General features: G+C 36.5%; 2 protein-coding genes across 9 annotated transcripts in view; both read right to left on the reverse strand.

The window, feature by feature from the left end:
* The window catches only part of GC6 (golgin Putative 6), a 37,681-nt gene extending 31,710 nt beyond the window's left edge, over positions 1-5,971 (reverse strand). For all 7 annotated transcript variants that reach the window (XR_016056581.1, XR_016056572.1, XR_016056529.1 and 4 more), the window contains exons 1-2: positions 5,908-5,971; positions 5,710-5,814 (exon numbers count right to left, since the gene is read on the reverse strand). Coding sequence is in view for 2 of the 7 variants with exons in the window: in XM_088868292.1 (XP_088724418.1) it covers positions 5,710-5,754 (45 nt within the window). In the remaining 5 variants the exon portion in view is untranslated. The remainder of the gene's footprint in view (positions 1-5,709; positions 5,815-5,907) is intronic.
* A 2,671-nt stretch (positions 5,972-8,642) lies between these two features.
* Positions 8,643-27,080, reverse strand: PSL4 (calmodulin-binding protein). Of its 2 annotated transcripts, XM_011630963.3 has the most exons (15): positions 26,958-27,080; positions 26,721-26,834; positions 25,664-25,759; positions 24,246-24,485; positions 21,584-21,801; positions 20,051-20,146; positions 16,048-16,420; positions 10,659-10,763; positions 10,399-10,500; positions 10,190-10,247; positions 10,016-10,084; positions 9,467-9,554; positions 9,331-9,392; positions 9,174-9,225; positions 8,643-9,085 (listed from the first exon to the last, which is right to left on the reverse strand). In XM_011630963.3, the coding sequence occupies exons 1-15, from the start codon at positions 27,058-27,060 to the stop codon at positions 9,023-9,025; spliced, it is 1,839 nt and encodes a 612-aa protein (XP_011629265.2). In that variant the 5' UTR covers positions 27,061-27,080; the 3' UTR covers positions 8,643-9,022. The 2 variants fall into 2 exon arrangements, with proteins under 2 accessions (XP_011629265.2, XP_011629266.2); XM_011630964.3 differs by lacking the exon at positions 20,051-20,146.
* Positions 27,081-27,372: the final 292 nt, after the last annotated feature.

Genomic DNA, 27,372 nt, shown 5'->3' on the forward strand with positions numbered 1-27,372 from the left:
ATGTTGATCGATGGTTGGCCGGAAGCCAAGACAGAGGAAGAAGAGGGGACCAAAGAGGGTGAGCCAGCACAAGAAATGGAATTGAAGAAGAACTTGGCTGTTGATGTAACCAAGGGGGCCATTTGGCAGGCAATCGTACAAGTTCTCATAGGTTGAGGAAGAGGGGTGACCGTTGGATGAGAGGGGAGGCCAATCAATAAGCAAGGGTGGGCACGCTTGCCACGTGGGGAAGTACGGTTGGATGAGAGGAAGGTGGACACATGGTGTGCCAGGGTCATGCTGAGGGGATGACCGTTGGATGGGGTGATCGGGGGACCGGACGAGAGGCGTGTGGCGGCATGCCTACTACTCGATGAAGGGTGATTGAAAGAGGGGAAGGTCGAAAATTGGGTTGCCAGAGGCGTGGAGCTCGATGAGGGCAAAGGTGGGAAAGCAATATCGAAGGCTTGTTCAACATGCCTTGTTCCCTTCTCCTAGGGGGTATGTGTCACATTTGGATGGGTTGCATGGGAAGGCACCACGTGGATGTCGGGTGGCAGCGGCAGGGATGAGTCACCCTAGGGAATGGTTGGTTGGACGACTCGTGAGCTAGTGATGGGGATTCCATCGAGGCCATAGGTCAAGGATACCAAGAGGCTTTGCTGAAGTCTATGGTGGCAATTGGATTTTGAAGGGCACGGGCACTTACAAGTCACAATGGTCCAACCATGAGGAACATGGTAGACCGCCTATGTTCCATGGACTGTGGTCCACGCACTGATGCGTCGTGATCATGAACATGGTGGGGATGCAGACGACCAAGTAACCGAGACTCTGACATAAAGGCCTTCAACCACAAGCCACAGGATTTGGGGAATGATGGCTGGGATTAGGGCCTCAACTAGGAGCCAAATGGTGCCGAGAGGAAGAGAAGCAGCGGAAGTCCAGTGAACCGAGATAAACTTGACGCAAGCCTAGCCAATCTTCTTAAATGTGTCAGTATTCCATGCCTGGAGGGGGATATTGGAGGCTAACAGCTTGACCTTCTGTGGTTTTGCAACACCCATGTCCTTATTCCAGTGAGAGAGAGAAAGGGTCGCCCCTTAGAAACAAGTGTTGTGGCTCCCTAGAGTTTTAAGCAAAGGTTCCTTCGAGGGGAAGGGGAATAGGAAATCCCCCGAGGATAGTTTTCAATAGGAAAGTTCTGAGACGTCCCACGTTTCTGCAGCCCACCTCTAAATCCCTTTAAACATCATTTCGTTGAGGCTAGAACCTTCCCACAAGCACGAGTCTCAATGCATTTTCTAGGAAGGTAACATGTTTGCTGCCCACAGGGATAGAAAAAGTTGTAGAGAGAGGAGGAGAGGGGGACTGAAGGTTGGGGGCAACTGGCGAAGAGTAAAGAGTAAGATAATCAGACGCTAGATGGAGAGCCTTCTGTGGTTGGAGGAGTTATGCATAGATTTCGTAAGTGGGGGGTAGAAAGAGGAAGAGCTCTTAAAGGGTCAGGAGTTGGAAGAGGAGAGGTTGCAAGAGGGTGGAGGGTGGTAAGGCTAGGGAGGAGGATTGGGCGGACGGGAAGGAAGGGCAGGAGGACAAGACAGATTCAGTTTTTTGGACACTCTTCCCCAAAATATTTTCCTTATTATTCAATATACATGAGCTTAAAATTTCCTTTTTTTTAAACCAGTAATATCATCCATTCAAATTAATCATTGCTTTAGGGAATATGTTCATTCTACAAAAGGGAAGGAAGCAGTCCAAATAGATCTGCAACAAAGATTAAAATACAGGCCAACAAGTCATACTGGTAAAGGAGATGCTCTAAGCACTCCAAAAATCCAAATAAGAAGCGCATGTCTGCTTAGACAATAAAGAAGGCCCTTATCGTAACCTTTCTTGAGACGTTTTCCCCAAAACTACCGAACAAAAAAAAAGAATGCTTCCATGTGTCAAGGAACGTTGACGCAAGCCCTGTAGCTTAGAGCTAGGGTTTAGCAAAGAAGAAGAGAGGGAAGATCAAAAGTAGAGAAAGATTAAAAAACCAGAGGTAAAAGAAGACACACTTGCTTCTCTAGGGTTTTGAATGAAGTCCATAACAAGATGCTTCCTTATGCTTGAGTACATCCCTTGTATAAGAAAACCCTAAACAAGATTTAATCATGGCCATCCATCTGGTCTAATCATGGCCATTTATTATAAAAGACTTTAAGTGAATAAAAAGACAGAAAAGACTCTAGGAATTACTACTTATGCCCCTAAGTAAATAAAATGACTCGATAATAAATAAAAGATATAAAAGAACAGCTTCTACGACTAGTTTGTCCTTCAATAATTCCTCTTGTAAACTTTAAGCTTGTCTCTTTTATCTAGATACTCCAGAGCAGTATTTTGGGTTGCATCAAATGCCAACATCAAAATATATCTGAAATAGGATTCGAGTGTCATTGAAGAAAACAGATTCCAAAACCCACCTGCCACCACACAGAGAGTATCTATTCTATAGGTGTTTGTGCATATGCATATGTTGTGTGTGTGTGTGTGTGTGTATCCCAAGGTCTGAGAACCATAGCCAAAAGATATAGAATTCTCAATGTCAATCTGAAGGGTAGAGATTCAAAATTGATACTTATCCAACCTACAGACAAGTATAAATGCATGTATATATTCGTAGAGTTATTTTAAATGGGCAATAGTAATACGGAAAAATGTACATGAGTTTCTAATAAGCAATCAGCATTCAGGAGTAAAATATGGAGCATGCATTTTTAATTCATAAGTAGTACTTTTAGTTCTCTAGTGACGTACTTTAGGACCATTGTTCATCCAAGGGATAAACTCATAGGATGTCCAACAGGCCCAACCACCTTTGTGTCTCTCTCCAAACAGTTAAAATAACCAACCACTTAAACTTTGAGAGAACCAATCAACATCCAAGACAAATATTTCAACAAATACTCTATTTAAGGTATAAAAATAATTTAACAGAATATTTAATTGGTATCTCACATTGTATTATTACACATAAGCAAGGAAAAATTAAATAAATGCCTAATCATAGGTGAACAAATCTTGAACATACGGTTAGAAGTCATTTAATTATTTGATTAGCCAATGATTAAGAGGATCAAAACCTTGGTCCTAATAACATCTAGGATTAAGTCCGACACTTCAACTACAGGAATGGAGGGTATTTCAGTAAAAAAAAAAAGGACAAAAAAAGGGACCTTTGCATAAAATACTTAAATATTGAAATTATTTTCTAGTTCTAATAAAATAGGATATTTATGTAAATTTCCCCTTTTTCTGCAAGGATACATAACAATGATACTTTTGTTCCCATATATCAAAACAAGAGAGACATGGAAAGCCGTCATCATAGTTACAATAGAGTGAAATTTGATGGTAAGGTGACATGGACAATCCCTTTTTCTTTCTTCTTTTTTTTTTTTTTTGACCAATTACCTAGACAATCATTTCATGCAGTGCTCTCAGAGATTGAGAGAGGTAATGCCCGCAAGGCCAATTTAATTTCCATGTCAATAGGATTTGAACTAGATCCCTAGAAGATGACACTAATTACAATAGAATGAGACTTCCTTTTCCACTTAGAAGTATAAAGACATTTTATCATAATTAGATTATTACTGTACAAAGAAGTATGTTGTTTGGAATGAACACAATAAAGGAACACAAGATAAAGAACCAGGAAATGATTAAGTGAAAATCAAGAATAGGTTAGAAAATCAAAAAAATCTCACTAGATGGAGAGCCACTTCTAGGGGACTATGTCCTTACAAGATTCAATCAATAATTTCTTCTATGCTAAGCCACTACCCAAGGCCCCTTTCAGAACCAACAATCAAGACATAAAAAGAAATAAGAAACTATAAGCAAAACCATAATCTTACCTACTACTTTTATTCTCATAAGACATTTATCATGCTGCCTTCCTAAATACCAACTTAATTGACAATCTTTGCTTATCAAATAATTTGACATGTTGCAATAATTAACTAATTTTAAATTGACACCTCTTACCTCGACAATTACATTGTTGAGGAGACTAAAGTTTCCATGTTTTCATTTTCTTTTTAGGTAGGACTTTCTTAATCATCTAGTTGACAAATAAATTAAGATGGTCCAAAGCTTCAAGCAACAATGCATAAATGGAGTCAAGCAAGTTATCAATATTATCATTATTGATCAAGTTTATAGTGTTAATAAAGTTCTTCCTCATCCATTGAAAACATAAAAATAAATGAAATAACTCAAAGTAATCACTTTGATCAATATAATCAACAAAAATGTCAAAAATTATCCCATGATTAACAAAAAAAAAATGGGGAAGAAAAAATAAAAAGGAAAAAGTAGAAGGGGAAAAAAAAAAAACGAGAAAATGAAAAAACAGGGGGAAAAAAAAGGAAGAAAATACAAAAATATATAAAGGGGAAAATGGATTTCCTTCTCTCTCTCTATCTCTAAGTCTCTACGCCCTCCTCCCTACTCTTCTTTTCTTCTCCCAATTTCTACCCCTTCTAGGGCTCTCTCCTTCTTCCCTCCTCTCTATGGTTTTCTCTCTCAATCTTCTCCCCCTCTCCCTCTTTATCTGGGTCTTCCCTCTTCATCTCACTGCTTCTCTACCACCCCCTCTCTCGTCTTACACCCCTCCCCTACCTCTCTCCCGCTTTTCTCCCTAACTCTCCTCCTCAACTTATCACTCTGTTTCCCCCTCATTTTTCTCTCTTTTATTCCATCCTCACTTTCAGTTTATCCTCTCTCCCCCCCCCCCCCCTCCTCTTCCCCCCCTCTCTATTCTCACTTTCAGTTTATCCTCTCTCCCCCCCCCCCCCCCCCCCCCCCTTCCCCCCCTCTCTATTCTCACTGAGACGTTTTAGGTCCGGCTGACTTGTGGCCGCAGAGGAAGCCTAGGTGGTCCTCAGAATAGTGGTTAGCTGAAGCAGAGGAGAGTGTTGTATGCAGGACAAGCCGACAACCTCTACCCTGCCCTCCTCCCTCGCAGATTCAGTATCTGGTGGTATGCTGACCATCGACCCCTAGAGGAAGGAAAGTTTGAAGATCGGATGACAACACACAATACACTACTTCTTCCCTTGCCCCCTCTCTTGGTCATTGGGTATACCTCAGTGGAGCCGTCAGCACACAGGAAACAACCTTGCAGTAATTTACACCCGCTGGAAGCTCGAGCCATTGACCAACAGAAGCACCCTTGTCTACCCTGAGTTCCATTATAAATTTTTTGGATCACCTAGTTTGGCTTCTTTGTTTAGTAGCCCCCCTTCCCTGTTTAACATTCTGGTTCTACATTATCATTTAATTGTTATAGTCTGAGCACCCAATCTGTGGGCTGCCATCCGTAGATTAAGCTCCTTGTAAATTATTTACCATTTATATAAAGTCAATATATTTCTCAAACAAAAAATGTTAACCAAATGATACCAAGACACATCATGTGATTCGATGTTCATCTTATTAACAATAAGCACACAAATTACATGTCCAAAACAATGCATGTATTCGGATTACACAAATGGAGCAGACACTGCTAGTGAACTTGGAATCATGTTAAAAATCAAAAAACAAAATAGTAGCTTTGATTACGAAAAAATCAACTGAGTCTCAAGCCACACCACAATCAAAGAAAGGGAAATAGAGTTTCAGAGAGAGAGAATTTTAGAGCGATAGAGGGAAAGAGGAAGAGTTGAATACCTGAGCAACTGCATTGAAATTGATTGGACCAAGCTTGAACGCCATTGAATTCTCTAGAACTTGAGTATCCACACAATCATGCAAGGGATTCTTCCTGTTCCACCCCTAGAAAGAAAAAACCATCGAATCATGAGAATGAGCCAGTAAAGCATTGGAGGGAAGAAGCAGTGCAGAAGACAGATAAATTAGGGTTCAAACCTGTCCGGATCGATTGAAAATTTACAGAGCAAGCTTTCACACCCCCTTCCACGCCACTCACCAAGCTTCTCCGCGGGTTCGATGGCCCTTATATATCGACAAGATGACCATAACTAACCCAACCTATTTTTAAAATGACATAGATCAATTTTCAAATGGAAATATGACATGAGGGTCGGCTTAAGTGGTTAGCAGTTGATGCCTAACCACGCTACGTTTCAACTTCGATTCCTACCACTGATCCACCAAAAACACAAATAAATTGGAAATATTACATAAGAGATCAAACATGATGACACAAGGTTTACAAATGAAGTTTGTTGATCAGGATCGCCAATCTAAAAAACCGGCCCTAATTTGGTGGATCAATGGTCTCGTGTAGAGACTCAAGCAAAAAATAAAATAACATAAGTTGAAAATCAACTCTCGATTTTGATCGAGGGATTCCGACCGGATCTATTGATTTGAAAAGAGTAGATTTAGGTGGGTACTTAATACAATATTGATTAAGAAGTATAATTTAGTTAATGAAAAGGACAATTTAGTTAATGAAAGGCTCTAAAAGAGCATAGGAATGCACAAAATATCATAGATGGAAGTAGTGAGGAGAGACATATGATTTGATTGAGGGTATGGCACTTGATAGAACAGCACGATGGATGGAACATGATTCATGTAGTTTTTACCCCAAATAGTTGGGATAAGATATCAAATATGACCAGAATTTGCTCCAAACAATCTTGAATGACATGGATCAATTTTCAAATACGTAAATTTATTGGAATTACATAAGAAATTAAATTATTTAACATTTGTTTTTCTTTTGATTTAATTTTAAAATCCTTTAAATTACACATAACCACAAGTTGGAATAGCTAAAAAAGGGTAAGATGTTAAATTGTTGAAAAGTTGGGTGCATTTTAATGGAATGGAATGTTTATAATAAGATGTCAATACTGTAGAAGTGAAGCACTCCTAAAAAATCCATCGAAAAATGTTGTTTCGGCACTAAAAAGCTTTCTAATTGACCATCTCGACATGTATGAATATAAAAAAGAAGAATTTCAAAACTTTAAAATAGTGCACATTATAATATATTATTGGGATTGTACAATTTTAAGTTTTTCAAGCGTTTATGGATATCCTCCACGTGCACCAGTTTTGGGGCTTTAAATTCCATAAGCATTGGTGGAAACAAAATTTCAGGCCATCATAAGAGTTTTCTAACTCAAGAATCACAACTTTCGACTGAGTTTAGAGGCGCACTTTAATTGTTTAAGGTGGATGCTTTATATAAACCACACCCTTAGATAAAGAGATGTGTTTATGGAGTCTTAATATAATCGTTCCTACCAATGAAACTGAAAAGGAAGTTCTATATGATCGTTGTAAGACCAACCATGTTTTTATGGGATAAAATATTGGGCAATCAAGAAATAATATATCCATAGAATGAGTCGTACTCGAGATGAAGATATTGAGATGGATGGGTGGCACAATAATAAGAATAGAATTTGAAACAATATGTTCACATGAACTTAAGGTAGCTCTAATAGATGATAAAATGGCGAAAAATAGACTTATGCGGTTTACCCATATGTAACGTCGACTTAGAACAACACCGGTTCTGAGAGATGATTTGGTTCGAGTGAAATCCTGTAAATAGGCAAGGATGATGCCCAAAAGGACATAGATAGAAGTAGTGAGAAAAGCCCTAATGACTTATAGTCTAATTAAGGGTATGGCCCTAAAACAACAGAAAATGACTCGTGTTGCAAACCCCAAATAGTTGGGATAAGGTATGGATGATGATGGTAATGATGACGATGACTATGACTTTGCATGCATTTGTAGCCGCACAAGAGTTTAAAAAATCATCGAATCGAACTGAAATCGTCCGATTTGATCTTGGAATTATCTAAAACTGTTCACTTATAAAACTGGGTAATTTTGTCAAGGAACCAAGCTATCCAACCCAGACCGATTACCTTGTTCCCTCTTTTTTATTTTTTATTTTTATTGTCGATTCTCTCGACCAGATTGCCAAATTTGAATCAATGATATATCAATCTAGAACTAACCTCTTGATGGCCGGTACACCCAACCGATTCGGGTTTTTAAACATTGAACATGTAGGGTAGCGTAATATTGGTTAAATTCTCTGCGGCGATGATTCATGGTGAAGATTCATTTTGAGAACGTGTTCAATTGTATACCCCACCGTATTTGTAATAGTCAAATAAGGATGCAGTTTCTTTAAGACCTAGGCTTTATGAAAACAAAGTAAAGCCTTACCCCCAAATCCTGGTCGAGAAAACCATTTGGGAATTAGGAATCTTCATAATGGCTCTAAAATCAATTTCCCATACTGACTATGAAATACTATGAAATTCAACGCTCAAAAGATAGTACAAATCCATAAACACAAATTTTTAAGTTAAAATAGATGATCTAAATAGCATGTTATAATATACAATGAGACCATTTATCTTTAGTACAATGTAGTCACAATTAATCTTGACCATTGTATGTAAAATTGGACGGTTGTATTTATTCCATTGAGCAGATCGAAACTTTAACCGTTTCAGATAGCTTTGATTCCTTGTGGTAGGCAATTTATTTCTTGAAAATCTCTCTATTGATTTTCAAGAAGCTCCTCTCCATAAAAATATCTCCGATTAGACTTTTGGAGTTCTCTCTCATGAACTCAAACTAAATTAAAGCACCCTTGCATGTTTATGCTCAATTGTTTCCTATTCTATTTTTTGTAGTTACATTAACCAATCATGGGCCAACATAAGTAACATACAAAGAGACCCAACGAAAGAAGGATCAAAGACCACATCATGTTACTTAAACAACTTATGGGTCATCCTTTTCCATAGGGATGTGAAGTTGCTCATCACTGAACACTGCAAAACTTCTGAACCATAACTTAAAAGTGCATTTGCTAACTTCCGAATCGAGCGGCCTCTTCGAGCTTCTCGGTCACACAAAAATAACCGTGAGATAGAGAATACAAAAAGTTTCTCAATTCACCATGCAATCCAAGAGACAATAAAGATCAAGAGGCCCGCCTTCTCAGTGTGTTTTGATGGTTGTCGATATTGGGCAGTTAAAGTTCATCGTGGCTTTGAGCTCGGGCAGCGTTCATGGCTTCCAGTTTATTTCGCAAGTCCTGGCATGATTTTGGTGAAATTGATCATTTCGTTAGAGAAAACGAAGGAGATGAATTTGAGACTTTGATTTTGCAGAGTACAAGTTACCTGTAATCTTTCTTCTAGGCATACAGAGGGCGTGGACAACACTGCAACGTATCTGTTCGTGCATGCATAAATACATTTCTGAGAGAGAGAGAGAGAGAGAGAAAGAGAGAGAGAGAGAGAGATCAAATATCATTTTCACCAGGTGATGAAAACTCACTCGCAACGGCTTGGCTCATTGACATCAGCGAGCTCATTCTTCAAGCCGCACCTAAGCTTGACCTGACAAGAAACCAGACATTGAATCAAAATTTCCAAAAATTCCCCTCCTTTAGATGATATAAGATATCGGCTACCTTCAAACTTCTGTCAGGTCCATTCCAACAGTGGTCTCCATTTGAAAAATGCATTTGTTTGTATGACTCCTCAAATTTGTCCCATCTCCTGATAGAAGTCAAAAAACACATAGGCTACTGATAGATCATTTTCTAAATCTAGCAGTAATTCATTTCAATTTATAATTCACACAAAGAAAGAAATGAATAGTAACCAGCCAAAGATTGATACACGCCAATGGGTTAAAATATCCCAACCTTTTAACTCAGTTTTTTCAGACAGAATACCTGGTAGATCAGAAACTATATTATTATTATCATTATTTATTTATTTTTGTGATAACTGAGGTTCAAGTATATTATTGGTGTGAGGTTTCCCTTTGACCCCAAATTTCAACTTAAAAAGAACCAGGAGAGGAATCTACCATGGGAGGGATCACCAGTTTTGTAGTGTTCTTCCTCTCCTATTTCAATCAGCTTTAAAAGTTTTTTTTTGTTTTTAAATTAATAGTGTCAACTGTAAAACTAAATTTAACAACAGAACGAACAACAATATCAAGAAGAACTTACCCTAGCTGAGTGGTGCTATGGCCTTCTACCTGGGAAGCTTGTTTATACGGACACACCTTGTAGACATACCTGATAAAATTCAGCAAAATATATACATTGTGAATTGCTTCATTCATGGTCCTAGGAAATTGAATGCATTTCCTTTGAAAGGACTTCAAGTTAAAAGGTACTTACTTGTTCTGTTTGCTCTCAAAGCATTGATTGTAGAACGAGAAGAATTCCTTCTCAGGCCCTGACATGTAATGAAAAGTTTCAAGAAGCACGGACATGGACTTATTAGATTAATCATAACATATAAATGATTCACAAACCATGCATCCCCTTAAACCAGGACATGCACAGCAACAAATTGTAATTACCCACTTTAAGACAAATATACTAACCGAAATCTTGCTTCAACTTTTCACTCAAAGTTGATATTCTTGATTTTATTTTGGACAACTTTTTACTGTAATCATCATATTCCTTGCGAACACGGGAAGCCTCTGCATTAGTCCAGGTCTCAGGATGATAATCATGTAAAACAGAATTAATTCTTTTCATTTCATTTTTATAGCAACAAATAACAGTTTTTTTCATTTTCACTTTTATAACAATAAATAACAGTAAACACAATCTACTTGAAAATTTCCAAGAACGACACCTGATTTATCCACTGGATCATTTGACAGTTTAATTGCTTTCAGTACAGATTGGAAGGTCTCCTTTATCTTATCCAACCAAGATGAGCTGCTAAGGGTTGGAAAATCTGGAAAAGAAAAGCCCAAGAAAAATAAACTACATTTAAAACTATGGCTTAGAAGTTAAATTGAATACAATGCCCAACCAAAACATTTACGACAGACAAATTTTGTGATGAGACAATAAGATTGAAGTCCAAGACAAGCGCACACAAAAAAAAAAAAAAAAACAAAGAACGTCAAAAACAGCGACAAGCAAGGTTATTTATATATATATATATATATATATATATATATATATCATGAGCAACTCAGAGATAAATCACAAACCCGAAATGTGTGTATGGGTTTGTCTAGAGTTAACAACCTAAATGCGTGCGTATATGGGTTTGTCTAGAGTTAACAACCCCTCAAAATATAACAGTTAATATTAGAATGAGTTGTGAAGAGTATATTTATTGAAAAAATAGTTACTTTTTGTTTAAAAAATTATTTTAATAGGTAAGCTAATCATTAAGGGCAAATTAATTTTTTTTACAAAGGTACAATAGTATTTTGGCAGTTAACGTCATGAAACTTTATTTGTCGAGTACCCTTATCCTTTAGTAAGAAATTCAACTTTACCCTTTAAGAAAATGACAAAAATACCTCTTGTCTTTTAGTGATATATACACAAACACTCTTACTTGATGAACCAGATATAATAAAAAATAACCTATTTTTAAAAAAGATACCTCATATTTAGTAAACCACCAATCACAACTCACTTTACCACAGTGTTAACAAATTCGCTCCACTTCAGCCGAAGAGGCAAAAGCCTTCGGATTTTAGGCTAGATCGAGTGAACAAATTCCACTTCGGCCGAAGAGGCAAAAGCCTTCGGATTTTAGGCTAGATCGAGTGATTTTCGGATTTTCGGATTTGGGTATGCTTCGGGCCGATTCGGTTGAGGCTTTGGCCTAAGCAAAGAAATATCTATATAAAAGCATTTTTTTTTTTTTTTTTTTTCATTTTTTCATTATTTTTATATATTCTTATAAATAAACAATTAATTTATTTATATGAAATTAAAAATAAAAAGTCCAAAGTCTTCCCCGAATCAGTCGAAGCACCGAATTGCTTCAATTTTCTCACCAAACCAAAGAAGGCTCCAAAGCGAATATGACATCATTGCTCTAACATTAACTTTGGTAATTTGAAGGGTTGTGAATTGTATATATATATATATATATATATGGTAGCGGTTTATATAGAACCTAGGCTCTAAATAATCAAATTAGAGCCTACCTGCAAATAGTGTCGAGAAATGTGGTTTCAATATTGAAAATCTTCATGATAGCCTTAAAATATATTTCCATCTTTTTTACAAAGTTTAAAGCTTAAAAAATAGTGTAGATCGACAGATCTATGAAAACTTGAAAATCTTGAAACTTGATGGTCCAAAAATGTGTCACAAAATACACTATTTCCAAAACTTGAAATCCATTTTTTTCTCATGTCCATGCATTTTGATGTTGAGATGGTCAATTTGAGCATCAAAACAACCTTTTCTAGTGAAATTTTTGAGGTAGGCTCTAATTTGATTGTTTAGAGCCTCGGCTCTATATAAACTTTTCCCTATATATATACATACATATGAGAAAGTATATAATGAGACCATTTACCTTTTGTACAAGGTGGTCACAATTAATCTTGACCATTGGATGTTAAATCAAGTGCTTGCATTTATTTCATTGACCAAGCTCAAAGTTCAAAAGAATTTTTCTCAAACTTTGTGACACACCCAAGCTATAAGATTTGACATCGGATGATTGTAAGTAATTGTGACCTCTTTGTACCAAAGGTAAATGGTCTCATTGTATATAATCCCTATATATATATATATATATATATATATATATATATATATATATATATATATATGAGAAAAGATCCTGTCAGCCCACAGGCAGACAACTATAGTGTTAGCCAACGGCCTGGATTGAATCTGGCCCAATCCAATGGTCACACCTCATTTCGTATTTGAATTTTCTTTGTTTTTATACAAATCCAAATCACTTGAAATTTTGAGCGTCTATTCTTAAAAAATAGTAGAATCTAATAAAAATATTAAAAAAATAATTCAAAAAATATAAATTGACCAAAATACCCCCGAACCCTTTTGGGGGTATTTTTGTCAATTTATATTTTATGAATTATTTTTTTATATTTTTATTAGGTTTATCTTGATGAGTAGAATGTACGCCTAACTTTTCAAGTGATTTGGATTAGGATAAAAAAAATTGAAAATTCAAATACGAAAGAATATCGTGACCGTTAGATGACCGAGATTCAATATGGGCCAGTGGCTAACACTGTAGCACTAACCCCGTGGGCTAACAACATCCACTCCTTATATATATATATATAGGAAAAAACTGGGATTAGCCCACTAGCTTATATGAACATATGAGCCCAACGGCCCAGATTAAATTTGGGCTGATCTGACGATCACGGATGTCCGGTAGTGCTTGAATTTTATTTATTTTTTTACAAATTCAAATCACTTGAAATTTTAGATGTGTGTTCTTCTCATCAAAGCGCACCTAATAAAAATAGAAAAAAAACTATTAACCAAACACAAAATGACCAAAATACCCCCCAAAACTTTTTAGGGGTATTTTAGTCAATTTATTTCATGTAAAATATTTTTTTGATATTTTTCTAAGATTCACCTATTTTGATAAACACACGCCTAAAATTTCAAGTGATTTGGATTCGTAGAAAATAAAATAAAATAAAATAAAATAAAATAAAATAAAATTCAAACACTACCGGACATCCATGAACGTCAGATCGACCCAGATTCAATCTAGGCCGTTGGGCTCATATGTTCATATGAGCTAGTGGGCTAATCCCAGCTTTTTCTATATATATATATATATATATATATACAGGAAGAGACTACAAAACGCCTATGGACGAAAATGAACAGTATTTTCGCCCATAAGCTTGTCGCTGTCCAATTTTTTCGAACAACGTGGATTAAAAGACTGTCACAGCTCTCGTAGATCCGTCGCGGTTTTTAAGGCAAAACTGCCACAGACATAGCATGTCCGTAGTGGGGTGAAACACTATTCCAATTTGTCTATCTACATCTTTATGAAGTTTTCGTATATATATATATATATAGAAGATACTACAAAACGGTTATAGGCTAAAATGAACGATGATTTCGCCTGCCCTCATCACCATCCAAACTTCATCGCACAGTCACAGTTGTCTGGTAGTGTTTCATTTTTTTTTTTTTTTTTACTAATCGGAATGATCTGAAATTTGAAGCATGTATATATCTTAGTGAGGCGTACCTAATAAAAATATGAAAAAATAATTTGTAAAATATAAATTGATCAAAATACCCCCATAAATTTTTTGGGGGTATTTTGATCAATTTATATTTTACGAATTATTTTTTTCATATTTTTATTAGGTGCACCTCATTAAGATGTACACATGCTCCAAATTTTAAGTAATTTGGATTTGTAGAAAAAAATAAAAATTAAAACAATACCGGACAACCGTGACCGTGCGATGAAGTTTGGATGGTGATGAGAGTAGGCGAAATCACTGTTCATATGAAAAAGCTGGGGTTAGCCCACTTGCTCAAATGAGCCCAACGGCCCAAATTGAATCTAGGCCGATCTGACGATCAAGGATGTCCGGTAGTGCTTGAATTTTATTTATTTTTCTAAAAATGCAAATCACTTAAAATTTTAGGTGTTTATTCTTCTCATCAAGGCCACCTAATAAAAATATAACAAAAATTATTCTCGAAAAAAAGGCCAAAATACCCCTCGAAATTTTCGGGAGTATTTTGGTCAATTTATTTCATGTAAAATATTTTTTTGATATTTTTCGAAGATTCACCTATTTTTGACGAACACACGCCTAAAATTTCAAGTGATTTAAATTTGTAGAAAAAAAAATTCAAACACTACCGGGCATCCATGATCGTCAAATTGGCTCAGATTCAATCTGGGCCGATGGGCTCATATGTTCATATGAGCTAGTGGGGTTACCCCAGCTTTTTCCTATATATATAGGAAAAGTATAAAGTGAGACCATTTACCTTTGATACAAAGGGGTCACATTAATCTTGACCATTGGATGTGAAATTGGGTATTTATGGCAGTGATTTCATGCAACAGTTGTATAGTAATATGATGCACCAATCTTCAAAAACCATGTTAGGGCTACTTATTTGATCCAAAATTTGAAATATACATTATTTTCATTCTAATGAACAATCACATAAAAGAAAAATTTGAAAACGCAACCTAGAAAGTATTTTTTTAGCCCAATTAACATAGGCTGTCCATTTTGGTGAGACACTTAAATCTAAGCCTTAGCAGGATTTTTTCTTTACCAATTTTTTTAGATGGCTTTATTATGATTAGATGAACAATGTTAAAAAAGATAAAAATGATTTTAAGTTTGTAAAGGCTAAGATCTTGAAATTTACCAAATAAATGGTCTAGATTCGTTGTTAGAGGGGGGGACTCATTTTGACCATATATAGGGTTTAAATTGATTTTTTTTTTTTTTGTGATTGATTATTGAGATAAAGAGAGTGTGCATGTAAAATTTTGAGTCATACAAATACCACAAAGATGGTTTTCTAGAAGTATCGTTGCATCTCACACACACATATGGAAGCAACTATGCAACGCCTGTGGCTGTCGGCGAAAATGAATAGTATTTTAACCCATAGGCTCAATACCGTTCGATTTTTTTGAACAGCACAAAAAAATCGACCGCACTAGACCTACTATGACTGTTGCGCGGTCGATTTTCACGTGAAACTGCCGTTGCGGGGCAAAAACACTATACACTTTCGCCCCCACTTTCGCCCCCACTTTCGCCCCATGGTGTTTTTAAGAATTCTCCATATATATATATGGAGAATTCTTAAAAACACCATGGGGTGAAAATGAATAGTGTTTCGCCCTGCAACGGCTCTTGTAGAGCCGTTGCAGTTTAGCTTGAAAAAGTGCGACGACTCTCTTAGAGCCATTACGGTGTCCCTTGTTTTTCACGTGAAAAATCAACCGCACCGCACTGGATATGCCTTGTCCGTTGTGGTACTCGTAGAGCCGTTACGGTTTCGCCTGAAAAAATGCAATGCCTCTCATAGAGCCGTTGAGGTAACCTGTGTTTTTTGCGTGAAAAATCGACTGCATCAGACATGCTATGTTCGTTACGGTCGATTTATCCATACTGTCCGAAAAAATCAGACGACGCCGAGCCTATGAGAAAAAACACTATTCATTTTCTCTCATAGCATCAAGAGCAAGTCAGAGATAAATCACAAACCAGATATGTCTGTATTGTCTTCTGTGTCTGAATTGTAGGGAATGTCGTGGTTATAAGGTCCCTCTTCTTCATCTTCGTCTTCATACTTCTTCCTATCATCTATTTCATCCTCATCATATTTTCTAGTATCCTCGTCAGCATCTGAAGGATACTCATCTTCATAGTTATCTCCACTGTCTTGGGTATTTGCAAAATCTTCATGCTCTTCCTCTTTATTATCAGTCGCTTCTTTATCTTGCTGCCCTACATTTTCTCCCGTCCACCGAGAAGCAACACGGCGGCCCAACTCTTCTCTTGAAAGACCTATATTTTCAGTGTTTTCTTCGTTCTTATGATCAATTTTGTCAATGGTGTTATCAGTTTTGTCTTTCTCCTGCATCACAAAAATGAACAATCATCTAAAAACTTAGAGAACTATCCAATTGAAACAAGTTCACCAACAATTCACTTTCACCCAGCAGTTCAAATAGCTCATAATTACATCATGCGATCAAGTAATCTCCAAAAAATAATTGGGTAGACTGAGTAAGATGTAATGAATCCATGATTCCACCATATAAACACTCTTGAGGAAGAGAGTGCAAACATAATTTAAGACTGAAACCTATTTGCTTTCCGAGTTCTTGAGATTCCCAAGTGTTAAGGGATTGATGCTGGGTTTCTAGCAATGTATGTAGTAATTAGTTGTTTAATAAGAAAAAATAGAAATGAAAAATAATGAAACTTAACTTAGAATGTATCACAAGATTCGGAAGCAATGAGACAAACTAGTTAATTTAGACAAGTTAATCTGTGGGCGGATAAGAAATGGTTAAGGGAGTAAAGTAGAAGTACTTCAAATGCAGAGTGAATCCAGTATCCACTAATGCACCTCTTATAAGCATTTAGAAAAAATTTAAATGGACTACAAGCCTAGAAGTTCTCATCAAAACATGAACCAAGAATATGCTTTCAACACGACATGTAGAATCAACCATATTGCCTTCTGAGATGAACAATGTAGTTTTTTGGAAGGCATTCTCCCACTTAGACAATGATCTGGTTTAGATAGAAAGATCAATTAAGATTCTGCAGATCTATTACTTTACAGAGGTTCTAAAGCTTATATTTTCTCATGGCTCTTTGAACATAAGAAAGAAGCAAAAGAAGTTTTAAGAGAAACTAGAGGGAAAAGAAATTCCGATAAGAAAACTTGGTGGTGGAGTGATAAGGCTCAGAAGGCCATTAGGGGAAAACGATCATATTATAAAACTTGGCAATATGATAGAAATGGTCAAAACTTAGAAGAATATTAAATGCTAAGAAAAACGCTAAGCAAATAGTAAGGCTAAACTTAAAACATATTAAAATTTATACAATAAACTGTGAGCAAGAAAAGGTGAGAAAGATGTCTTCAAATTAGCAAAAATGAGAGAGAAAAAGTATAAGGATGTAGACCATATTAAATGTATTAAGAGTGAAGATCAATGGGTTTTGGTGAAGGATGAAGAGGTCAATGAAAGGTGGAGAGTTTATTTTAAAAAACTATTAAATGACAAACACAATAGAAACACAATGGTAGAAGGAACCGTTAGCATAAATGAGGACGGGGATCATAGATACATTCATAGGATTAAGATATCAGAAGTGAAAGAAGCTTTGAATAGGATGAAGATAGGAAAGGCTTTCGGACCAAATGGTTTCCCGATAGAGGTTTGAAAGTACATGAGGGAGAATGGCATTGCTGACTGACCAAATTGCTCAACAAGGTGTTAAGAAAAGAAAAAAAACTCAAGACGAATGGAAGAAAAGTATTCTGGTACCTATTTTTTACAAGAACAAAGAAGACATATAAAATTGAGCGTATTATCAAGGGATCAAACTTATGAGCCATACTGTGAAGCTGTGGGAAAGAGTGACTGAGCAACGACTAAAGCATGAAATGAGTGTATCAAAAAACCAATTTGGTTTTATGCTAGGGCGGTCAACAATTTAGGCTTTTTTTTCTAGTTAGACAACTGATCTAGAAGTTTAGGGCAAAAGGAAAAGACCTCCACATGGTCTTTATTGATTTGGAGAAAGCTTACGATATTGTACCTCGAGATTTAATTTGGTGGGTGTTGGAAAAAAAAAAAAAAAGAATCTTTAGAAACTGTATCAACTTGTTGATAGAAATGTATGAGGAAGAGCTAACTAGTGTGTGAACAATTAGTGGAGAGACGAGTGAGTTTTCAGTGATAATAGGTCTACATAACGAATTGATGTGGAGAGACGAGTGAGATTTCAATTATGGGCGACTTAACTAAGCATCTACAAGATGAGTTATTGTAGTTTATGTTTACGGACAACATAGTTTTGATCTATGAGACCCAAAGCGGCGTCATCACAAAGTTAGAACTTTGGAGGGATGCTCTAGAATCTATAGGTTTTAAAATTAGCCGGATTAAGACAGAGTACATGGAATACAAATTTAGTAATAATAGGAGTAGAAACGAGGAAGCAATTAAGATTGACGGCCAAAAAATATAAGAAAGAATACAATTTCCATATCTTGGGTCGATAATCTAAGAAAATTGAGAGATTGAAAAAGATATCGCATATAGAATTTGAGCTGGGGTGGGAGGTGGAGATGTGCAACCTGAGTTTTTTGTGATCGCTTTATGGGGCAGAGTGTTAGGCTATCAAGAAAAATACACCCATAGGATGAGTGTAGTTGAGATGAGGATGTTGAGATGGATGAACGACAAGACAAGAAAGGATACAATTCGAAATGAATACATTCGCGATATCTTATGTGTAACTCCAATAGGTGATAAGATGAGAGAAATAGCTTAGGTGGTTGGCCATATGCAACGCAGACCCAGTACAACACATGTTAGGAGATGCGAGTTAGTTCAAGTAGAAGGCTCAAAAGGAGCAAGGGGTAGGCCCTAAAGGATATGGTTAGAAGTAGTGAGAAAAAATATGACGATTTATGGCCTCACTGAGGGTATGGCCCTTGATAGAGCAGAATGACAAACCGGGATTCATGTAGCCACCCCCAAATAGTTGGGAAAAGGCTCTGATGATGATCTTGATGATAATGATCTTTTGGAAACCAAAGGGTTCAAACATGATCAAGGAACGAATGAGGGACGGACAAAGTGGAAGATGTGACGGAAGTGTTTGCTACATGGATTGTTGTTGTGGGCTCAATGGATTAGGAAACCGCGGATCTCTTATGACAACTTTGATGACTTGCCTCACATTTCTCTAGATCTTTGAATGTAAGGGGAGATTCATTAAAACATAATCAGATGCGCTATATTGTAATTCCCTTGAGAGTTGGGTTTGTCCAAGAGGTGATCTACTGGTCCCAGTTATTGGAGGTTTTCATTAATCATATCACAAGGAATCCAATAAAATCTGCAGATATATTAATGTGAGAGGGGCCATGAGTGTCAATTGAAAAATTATTTGGAAATTTTCTCTAAGGCTCCTTTGAAAGGATCCACTTATCCATTCTACGAACTCTATTCTTGTAATTGACCATTGATCTATTTACTAATTCAATGATAAAATGCCACCACATTTCTATCTCTTCTCTCTCTCTACTCTTTCCTACTCTCTCTCTACATCTCAACTACTTTGGTAAAAGCGTACTTTTAGGCTACAGCAGCCACTCCCTTTTAGGCTACAAAAGCCTTCTTTATACATACCTATTATAAAAGGTAACCTTTCAAACAAAAAAAAAAAGATAAAATGACACCATGAAAAGACAAAGAAAGACATGAAGAATCTAGAAACAGCTCAGTGGTTATGCTATAATGACTTCTGAACAAATTCTTAAAACACCGGGATATCATTTGTACAATGGAGATAGGATATGATACAGTAAAACATTAATCAGCGCCATAAAGTGAGTTTGGCAAATGATCATAGTGTCAATCGAGGAAACTGTAGAAGAAAAAGATTTTCTATCATGCAACTATAGACCATATTAGTCAACAAGTGGAGTATGAGCATCTATATAAGAAATGGATACCTGCTCTATTGTGATATCAGGAGATGCATTACGACCAGCACTATGACCACCCTCTTCAGCTTCATTGTTGGAGTCACTTTTCTCTTCTACTACATGCTATTCCTCAAGTGTACATGATTAGCATTTAGTAAAGATGATCATTATTCAAACTTTAAATTGTACATAACAAAATTTTACCAATGGACCCTGCTACATATATATAATTAATCACAACAATTGTCCTGAATCTATAGCAAATTACAGATGAAAACTGACAAATAACTCATACACAAATGCCTGGTGACTAATATAACAAATGTCCAGATGGTATTAATCTCTTATACTCACTTTAAATAATAGAATAACATAGGAAGAATCAGGCCTAATGAATTTCTATAAAGTGCTATTCTTTTGTGGGAGCCAGGAGGATGCTTTTTTTTTTTAGGTGCTGAGCTAACACTAATAACATAGATTTATGATTTATGGAAAGTTTTGGCAAAGTTTATGTTGGTTGCCTACCTAACACAACCCACTTCTTTTACCTAGGCTTTATAGGGCGGAATGTTGGACAGTCAAGAAATGACATGCCCATAGGATGAGTGACGTTGAGATGAGGATATTGAGATGGATGAGTGGCAAGACAAGAAGGGATACAAATCAAAATGAATACATTCGGGAGAATTTATGTGTGGCTCCAATAGACAATAAGAAGTGAGAAAGTAAACTTAGATGGGCTGGCTATATGCAGCGCAGACCCAATACAACACCTATTAGAAGGTGAGAGTTGGTTCAAGTGGAAGCTCAAAAGGGCATGAGGTAGAACCAAAAGGACATGGTTAAAAGTCGTGAGAAAAGATATGGGATCTTATGATTTCACTGAGGGTAGTGCCCTCGATAGAGCAACATGACAGACCACGATTCATGTAGCTGGCCTCAAATAGTTGGGAAAAGGCTTTGATGATGATGAGCTCACATTAAAAAGAAATGCAAATGATGCAATGCGCACTTCTAGGAAATTCAGCAGTAAATTAGTGACATATATACAAAGTTTTATTTTTGAGAATGACAGAGATTTTGCAATTCAAAATAACCACCTGCAATGGGAAGAACAGTATGAAACTATAGAAAAACCATAGTACTTTGGGTCATCACCATTTTCAAATGAAGCGGTGGACAGTGAAAGGGAGAGAGTGGGAACCACCAGAACAAGACATGAATGCAATGGTGTGTGCGAGTCCTTAAATCTCTCAATCTATCACTTCCACGGTTGAAAAAGTTCAACTATTCAATGGATGTTGTGATACAGTGGAACATAGTTCTTCCATAATCCATCACATTATATGATATCTTCCCCATATCTAATGAGGCGAGAAAGGATTTGTTGTTAAGGGGAAAGGTTTTTTATGATGAATATAGCATAGCACAATGAATGGAAAGAGAGGAAATACACTTACACATGCATGCTTGAAAAGATTTGCAACGTTAGAAAGCTAGGGCCTAGGGATGAAAACTCAATGCCTCATTTTGACATTGAAGACAATAAAATCATCTTACCTTATCTGAAGATCCAGATGACCCATCAACGAAATCATCAAAGTCTGTAGGTGGAGTTTCCTCGAACTTCTTCTCTTGCTCATTGGCTTCCTTCTCATCTGCCCCCTTCTCAGATGCCTTCTCATTTGCTTTCTTCTGGGCTTCTCTTAGCTTCTCTTCTTCTTTTTCTTTTGCTATCCGCTCTTGTTCCTCTGCCTTTTCTATCTGTTCTTTACGCTCTGGAGAAATAGTCAAGCCGTATTAGAACTAGTAGATAGGAGCCTGAAATTACAACTTAGGGACTGGATAAGACTAATTTTGATTGTAAGAAAACTCCAATGCATGTTACCATCCATGAATTCATAGTTGATCTGGTTACTGTGATGAGCATCATTGTCTCATCATATGCTTAAGTAAAGCAATGTAATGAAAACACACACACAAACAAGCACACATACACCACACAGACATGCAAATGCAACAGAGTTCTGCCTATTTGTGAAATCTTTCTGAAAATTTGAGATTCAACTCCTGAATTGGTTGTCTACTGTCCAAGAGAATCACAAGGCAGCAGCTCTCACTAACCCAATCAATTTGTGGGGTCTTTGAGCCAGACTGATTGTAGATTGAAACTTCAATTCAGAACCTTGGACCATAACTAATGTTATCATTTTATGTCTTTGCCTCTTTGGAACAGAAGAAAAAGAACTAGATGAACACTCACCATTGAGTTCGAGGATAAATATCAAATCTTACTTTGCTCTTAAAATTTGATCATTGTTTAAAGCAACACCTAGACTCTGGAGTCTGGAGATTTGCACATACTATTAAGGAGAATGTAAGCAGTTTTGGAGATCTTTTTTGGAGTGTGCATGAGAAGCAAATGAATAGAGCAAATAAAAGATAATTAGTTTGGCCGCCTAGATAATTTCTTCACAATATCCATTATGTAATGAGCCTCATTGGTATATCTTTTCTGTACTAGTTAGCACATAATAGATATATTCTAAAATAATCTATCCAATGGTAATATCCCAAAATAATAGATAGGATGGTATGGCCTCTAAACCAGTCAGGTAAGTCCTTGTCTCCTATTTTTACCCTTTCCTGTCTCCTACCCATGCCTGACTGGCCATTGTTAACAAAGCACGGCAAACCCCCATAACACCGAAACTACATGCCTTCAACTTGCAAACACTATTCAATAAAACATTCACAGTCAAGCACCTAGAAAGGAGGGGTATCCAACTCTAAAATCAACGCATAATGTGCAAAAAGGTGGAAGAAACTGTTAACCACCTGTTCTTGCATAGCTGGATGGAAAATCAACTTCAGGGTACCCGGCTAAGTGGTTTTGGTTCACGCCTCATTTGATCCAGCAACTATTCAATGCTTTCTACTCCCCTACTTAACTGAGGATCGGCCTGTTCTTGCGGAGAGATCATTTGGCTTGAGAGGAACCACCAGATAGTCGAAGGTAAGGACTCAGGCCATTCATGATCGCCTTTGGTTTATCATCTGGGGTAAGGGCTGCATAGATTTTAAAGACATCTCAGTTGTAAATTTTACAATAAATTAGGAGGGTATCTTCCCCTTCAAACCGATGGCTATCCCTAGGTCAAGTCTTTGGAGACCACCAGACGTACGTGTCATCAAACTTAACATAGATGGGTGCTCCCTTTGGAACCCGGCCAAGCTGGGCATCTTCAGGAATGCTCCAGCCCATATCCTACTCTCCTCTCAGCTACATCGGCATTGTTGATCATCGGAGGGGGTCTTAAAAAATTCAATATTCTTCTAACTAGCACAATGTCCGAGGAGACTTGAGGACTTGCTTGACCAGATTGTTTACCTTTGCAGGCTTCTACTATTAACCTTCAGGCAAACAAGCGGGAAGCCAACACCGCCGCTAAGGAGGGCGTATCTAATGGTACTACATGGTAGTTTGGTTTGCAGCGGGCTATTTTTTTATGTGCTACACCTTGGGGCTCCCACCCCATTTTTTTTATAATGTGTGTGGCTTAACCACTTTTTATTTTCTTTTGTAGTGATGGAGCACCCGGCATGTGGGTTGCCAGTTTTGTTATATGCACCAAAGGATGTGCCGCAATTTTGTACATATCTATACTTGTTCTACATTAATACAAGTTAAACTTTCTCAAATAATATAATCTCAATGCAGTAAACCATAGGTAATGAGCCTCCCAGATACAAAATCTAAACACCAATTTCACACTCCCCACAGAAACTGGATATCTGATAAATAAGTAAACCTACATCAAACTGGATATCTGATAAATAAGCAAATCTACATCATCTCTCCATGATAACTATATTCTTTCTTCTCTTCCTATAACTAAAACAATAGGTATCATAAATCCATGATAGCTTGTCTGTTAAGCTAAACTTAAAAGGACTGCAACGGCTAAGCCAAGAAGCTACCCTCATAGTGTGAAAAGAGTATTATCATTTCTTTGAGGAATGATCTTGTTTAACTTATCAGCTTCAACAAACGGAAGAATCGTTATAAACAAATGATAGACTTTAATTTCTCATTTGCATATTTAGGGGAGAATTTAGATGGGAACAAAATTAAAATGCGAAACAAATCACCAACTTGGTACAAGTGGGAAAAAAAGAAAAGACAAGAAAAGGTACAAGTGGATTGGAGAATGGCACATACCTTTGAGCTTTTCAACCAAATCTTTCAGCAGCTTCTCCTCGTCCCGCAGCTTTAACAGCTCCGCTTCCTCTTTAGCAATCATCAGTTTTGCTTGCTCGATATCCTTTTTTCTTACTACAACGCCATCTTGATATGTGGCAATCTTCTTCATCAATTTCTCTCGAGCCGCTTTTCCAGCCTCCCAACAAGTATTGGGGCACTTAACCTTACCATCATATTCGTCACTTCCATCGCAACAATCTGCTCATAGCAGCAAGAAAGAATAATGTAACAACAAAAACTTGGCCACAACTAGATGCATGAAGGTTCTAATTTTTATCTTCGAAATTATGGAGCAAATGCTTCTAAAAAATTATCATAGTTTACTTGTTTAGAAAGGATTGCCCTTGTAGCTTCTAACAAAACAATTTGGTTTTGATTCATAATACTTGAGAGTTCAAAACTAAGAAGAAAAATTTGCCTGCAGAAAATATCAACCAACTGGGATAAAATGTTGGATCCTAGCAGCATGGAACACTTCATATCAATGACTAGACTTCAGGCTTCATTCCCACGCATATTGACACAAATAGAGGTATGCCCATGCACACATAAACCACTAAAAAGCAATTCATTCATTTGAAGGGAAGATAGCCATACTTCTTTTTTTTTTGAAACAATTCTTTTTTTTTTGCCTTTTAAATTTTTTTTTTCAAGAATTGAGGGCAGGCCACCTTTTTTTGGAAAATACAAACATCAACCACAAGCCACGTGGCGGCCCAATCTAAGCATTCTGCAATTGCCCTAGCACGTCTGGATAAAGCAAGATAGCCATACTTTTTTAAACTAGTTTTTAGGATATTTGAAATTCAGAGAGAAACTACATGAAGAATTAAGGCACTATATTAGTTTGCAAACTGTTAAGTTGACTTACGAATTGCATAAGTCTACTCAACTCATCGAGAAATCATACATTACCATTAAGAAAAGGGTTATGTGACTAAGTTTCTCAACAGAATCAGATAAGTGTTTTGAAACTCGTTTTCGAGTCTTTTGCTGACCTGACCAAGTCATTTAATGACTCACATGAGTAACATAACTCAGGTTAAATCGTTAAACCAGAAAAGTTATCTTCTGATGAAAACAAAAACAAATAAGCCATCTTTTACTTTCCTAGGGCCTTAATAAGGCTCAAATAATGCCCATTTCAACACTGCAGCTATCCAAATGTTCCCCATGCAAAAACTAAAATTACTAAAAAGACAACATCTTTGGTTTTCCTTTTGAAGGACAGCCAATAATCACGGTTTGGTACAGTACACTATTCACAAGACCTACAACATAGAAAATAAGCAAAGAAAAATAAATGAATATTCTAATTTCCATAATAGAAAAATATAAAAGCAAAGGACAATATTTAAACTTAATCCAAACCTTACCACAAATCCCATCATTGACACGAGAAGAAAACAGTGTGACAGGAACATGACCCGCATTTTGGCAATAAAATCTGCTCTCTGGACAGGCGGATGTCCCTGGAAATAACAGAATTAAATCAACAAATATCAAAATCCATTTCAAGGATCATATTTCACAGTGTAATAATTAATCAACCACATTAAAAGAAAGGACATACTGTTTTCGGGTGGAAAAACCAATCCTCCAAATATATTAAATCCAATTCCAGAATATATTCCAAACAATAGACAATCAGTAAAGAAACCAAGACAAAAGAACTTCAAGCAAAGAAACCTAAAACTTCAGGTGCAAGTGTAACTTACAGATTTCCAATAAAAGAACATACAATGTGGGTTGATGACCGATCCACCAAAACCATTGGGACCATCACAAATTTTCTTGTTCGAGCATATAATTTATTATATAATCAACTTTGAAAATATATATTGACACCACAAAAAAGGAGGAAAGTTCACATTATAATGCAAGAAAAGCAATAACCAATAGAGAAAAGATACAAATACCATCGATTTCTTCAAAAAATTATTAAATACAGAGTTCCCAATATTGTCAACAGTTCTGTGTATTGATTTTGTACCATGAACATGTTTTGTCAGTAACATCAGGACATTCACTCAGAAAATTAACACCCAAAGCCACAGTACTAACTTCAAATCCAACAAATAATAACAGTGATAATAACAAAAACCATAATAACTGAATTGAAATTTACGAAAAAAAAGAAGAGAATATCAAAAAATATAAAGGTATATATATTATTCAGATATTTCTCTGAATATTCCTGAATGTTAAGGGAACTACATTGGGCCTCACTACCCAATTCTTTAGTAGAATTTCAGTAATCAAACGGTGAATGACTAAATCCCAATGAAGACTGTCCATTCCCAACCAAAAATATTCCCAAATAGATCACAAATCACGATAAAATCAGACAACATAGACACCTATATTTTCCATTGTAATCAAATTCTCTCCAAATTGGAGGAAAAAAGGGGAAAACTTGAATCATCATGATACCTGGCTCATCAGTGCCATCAGGGCAGTCGCAAAATTCATCATTTAATCGTTCCTTTGAAAAGCTTTTCGATCCATCTTTACACTTGATCTTAATAGACTTATAGTACTTCAATTCTAGAAAAAACCAAAAACTGCAGATTATATCAACCCCAACAGAAAAAGATTAAAAAATATAGAATTTTCTCGAATAAAAGCTCTAGAACGCCATAGCTGCTGAGAACTGAAACCCTAGCTTACCTTCAGGGTGGATACCTAGCGACTCCTTTGAGAGATCAGCTGAGAGAACAGCAGTGATTAAGAAGAAGCCAGTGAAAGAGAGATGAAAAATAGGAGATTTCATTATTTTAGGTTAATGATCTCAAGAAGAAGAAGATGCCTTCTCAAGTAATTATAAAGAAAGGAGGGAGATTGTGCATTGCGTAAGAGAGACTGTACAAGGGGAAAAATATATCAAAATTTAGAGAGAGAAAGGGAGAGAAGAGAGAGATAATATATGGTAAAGGGCCCGGTTTCTATGCGTCCAAGCCCGCGAAATACTGGCCTATTAATAAATCTATTTTTAAGATGGATTTTTGGACTTATTTAAGGTTATATAATCTCTAACATGGAGATCATGAATATGAAAAAGTAAGTAAATTTTAAAAATTAAAAA

This window comes from Amborella trichopoda, chromosome 1 (assembly GCF_054954075.1).
Source record: "Amborella trichopoda isolate Santa Cruz 75 chromosome 1, AtrichopodaSantaCruz75HAP2 v2.0, whole genome shotgun sequence".
Lineage (NCBI taxonomy): Eukaryota > Viridiplantae > Streptophyta > Magnoliopsida > Amborellales > Amborellaceae > Amborella > Amborella trichopoda.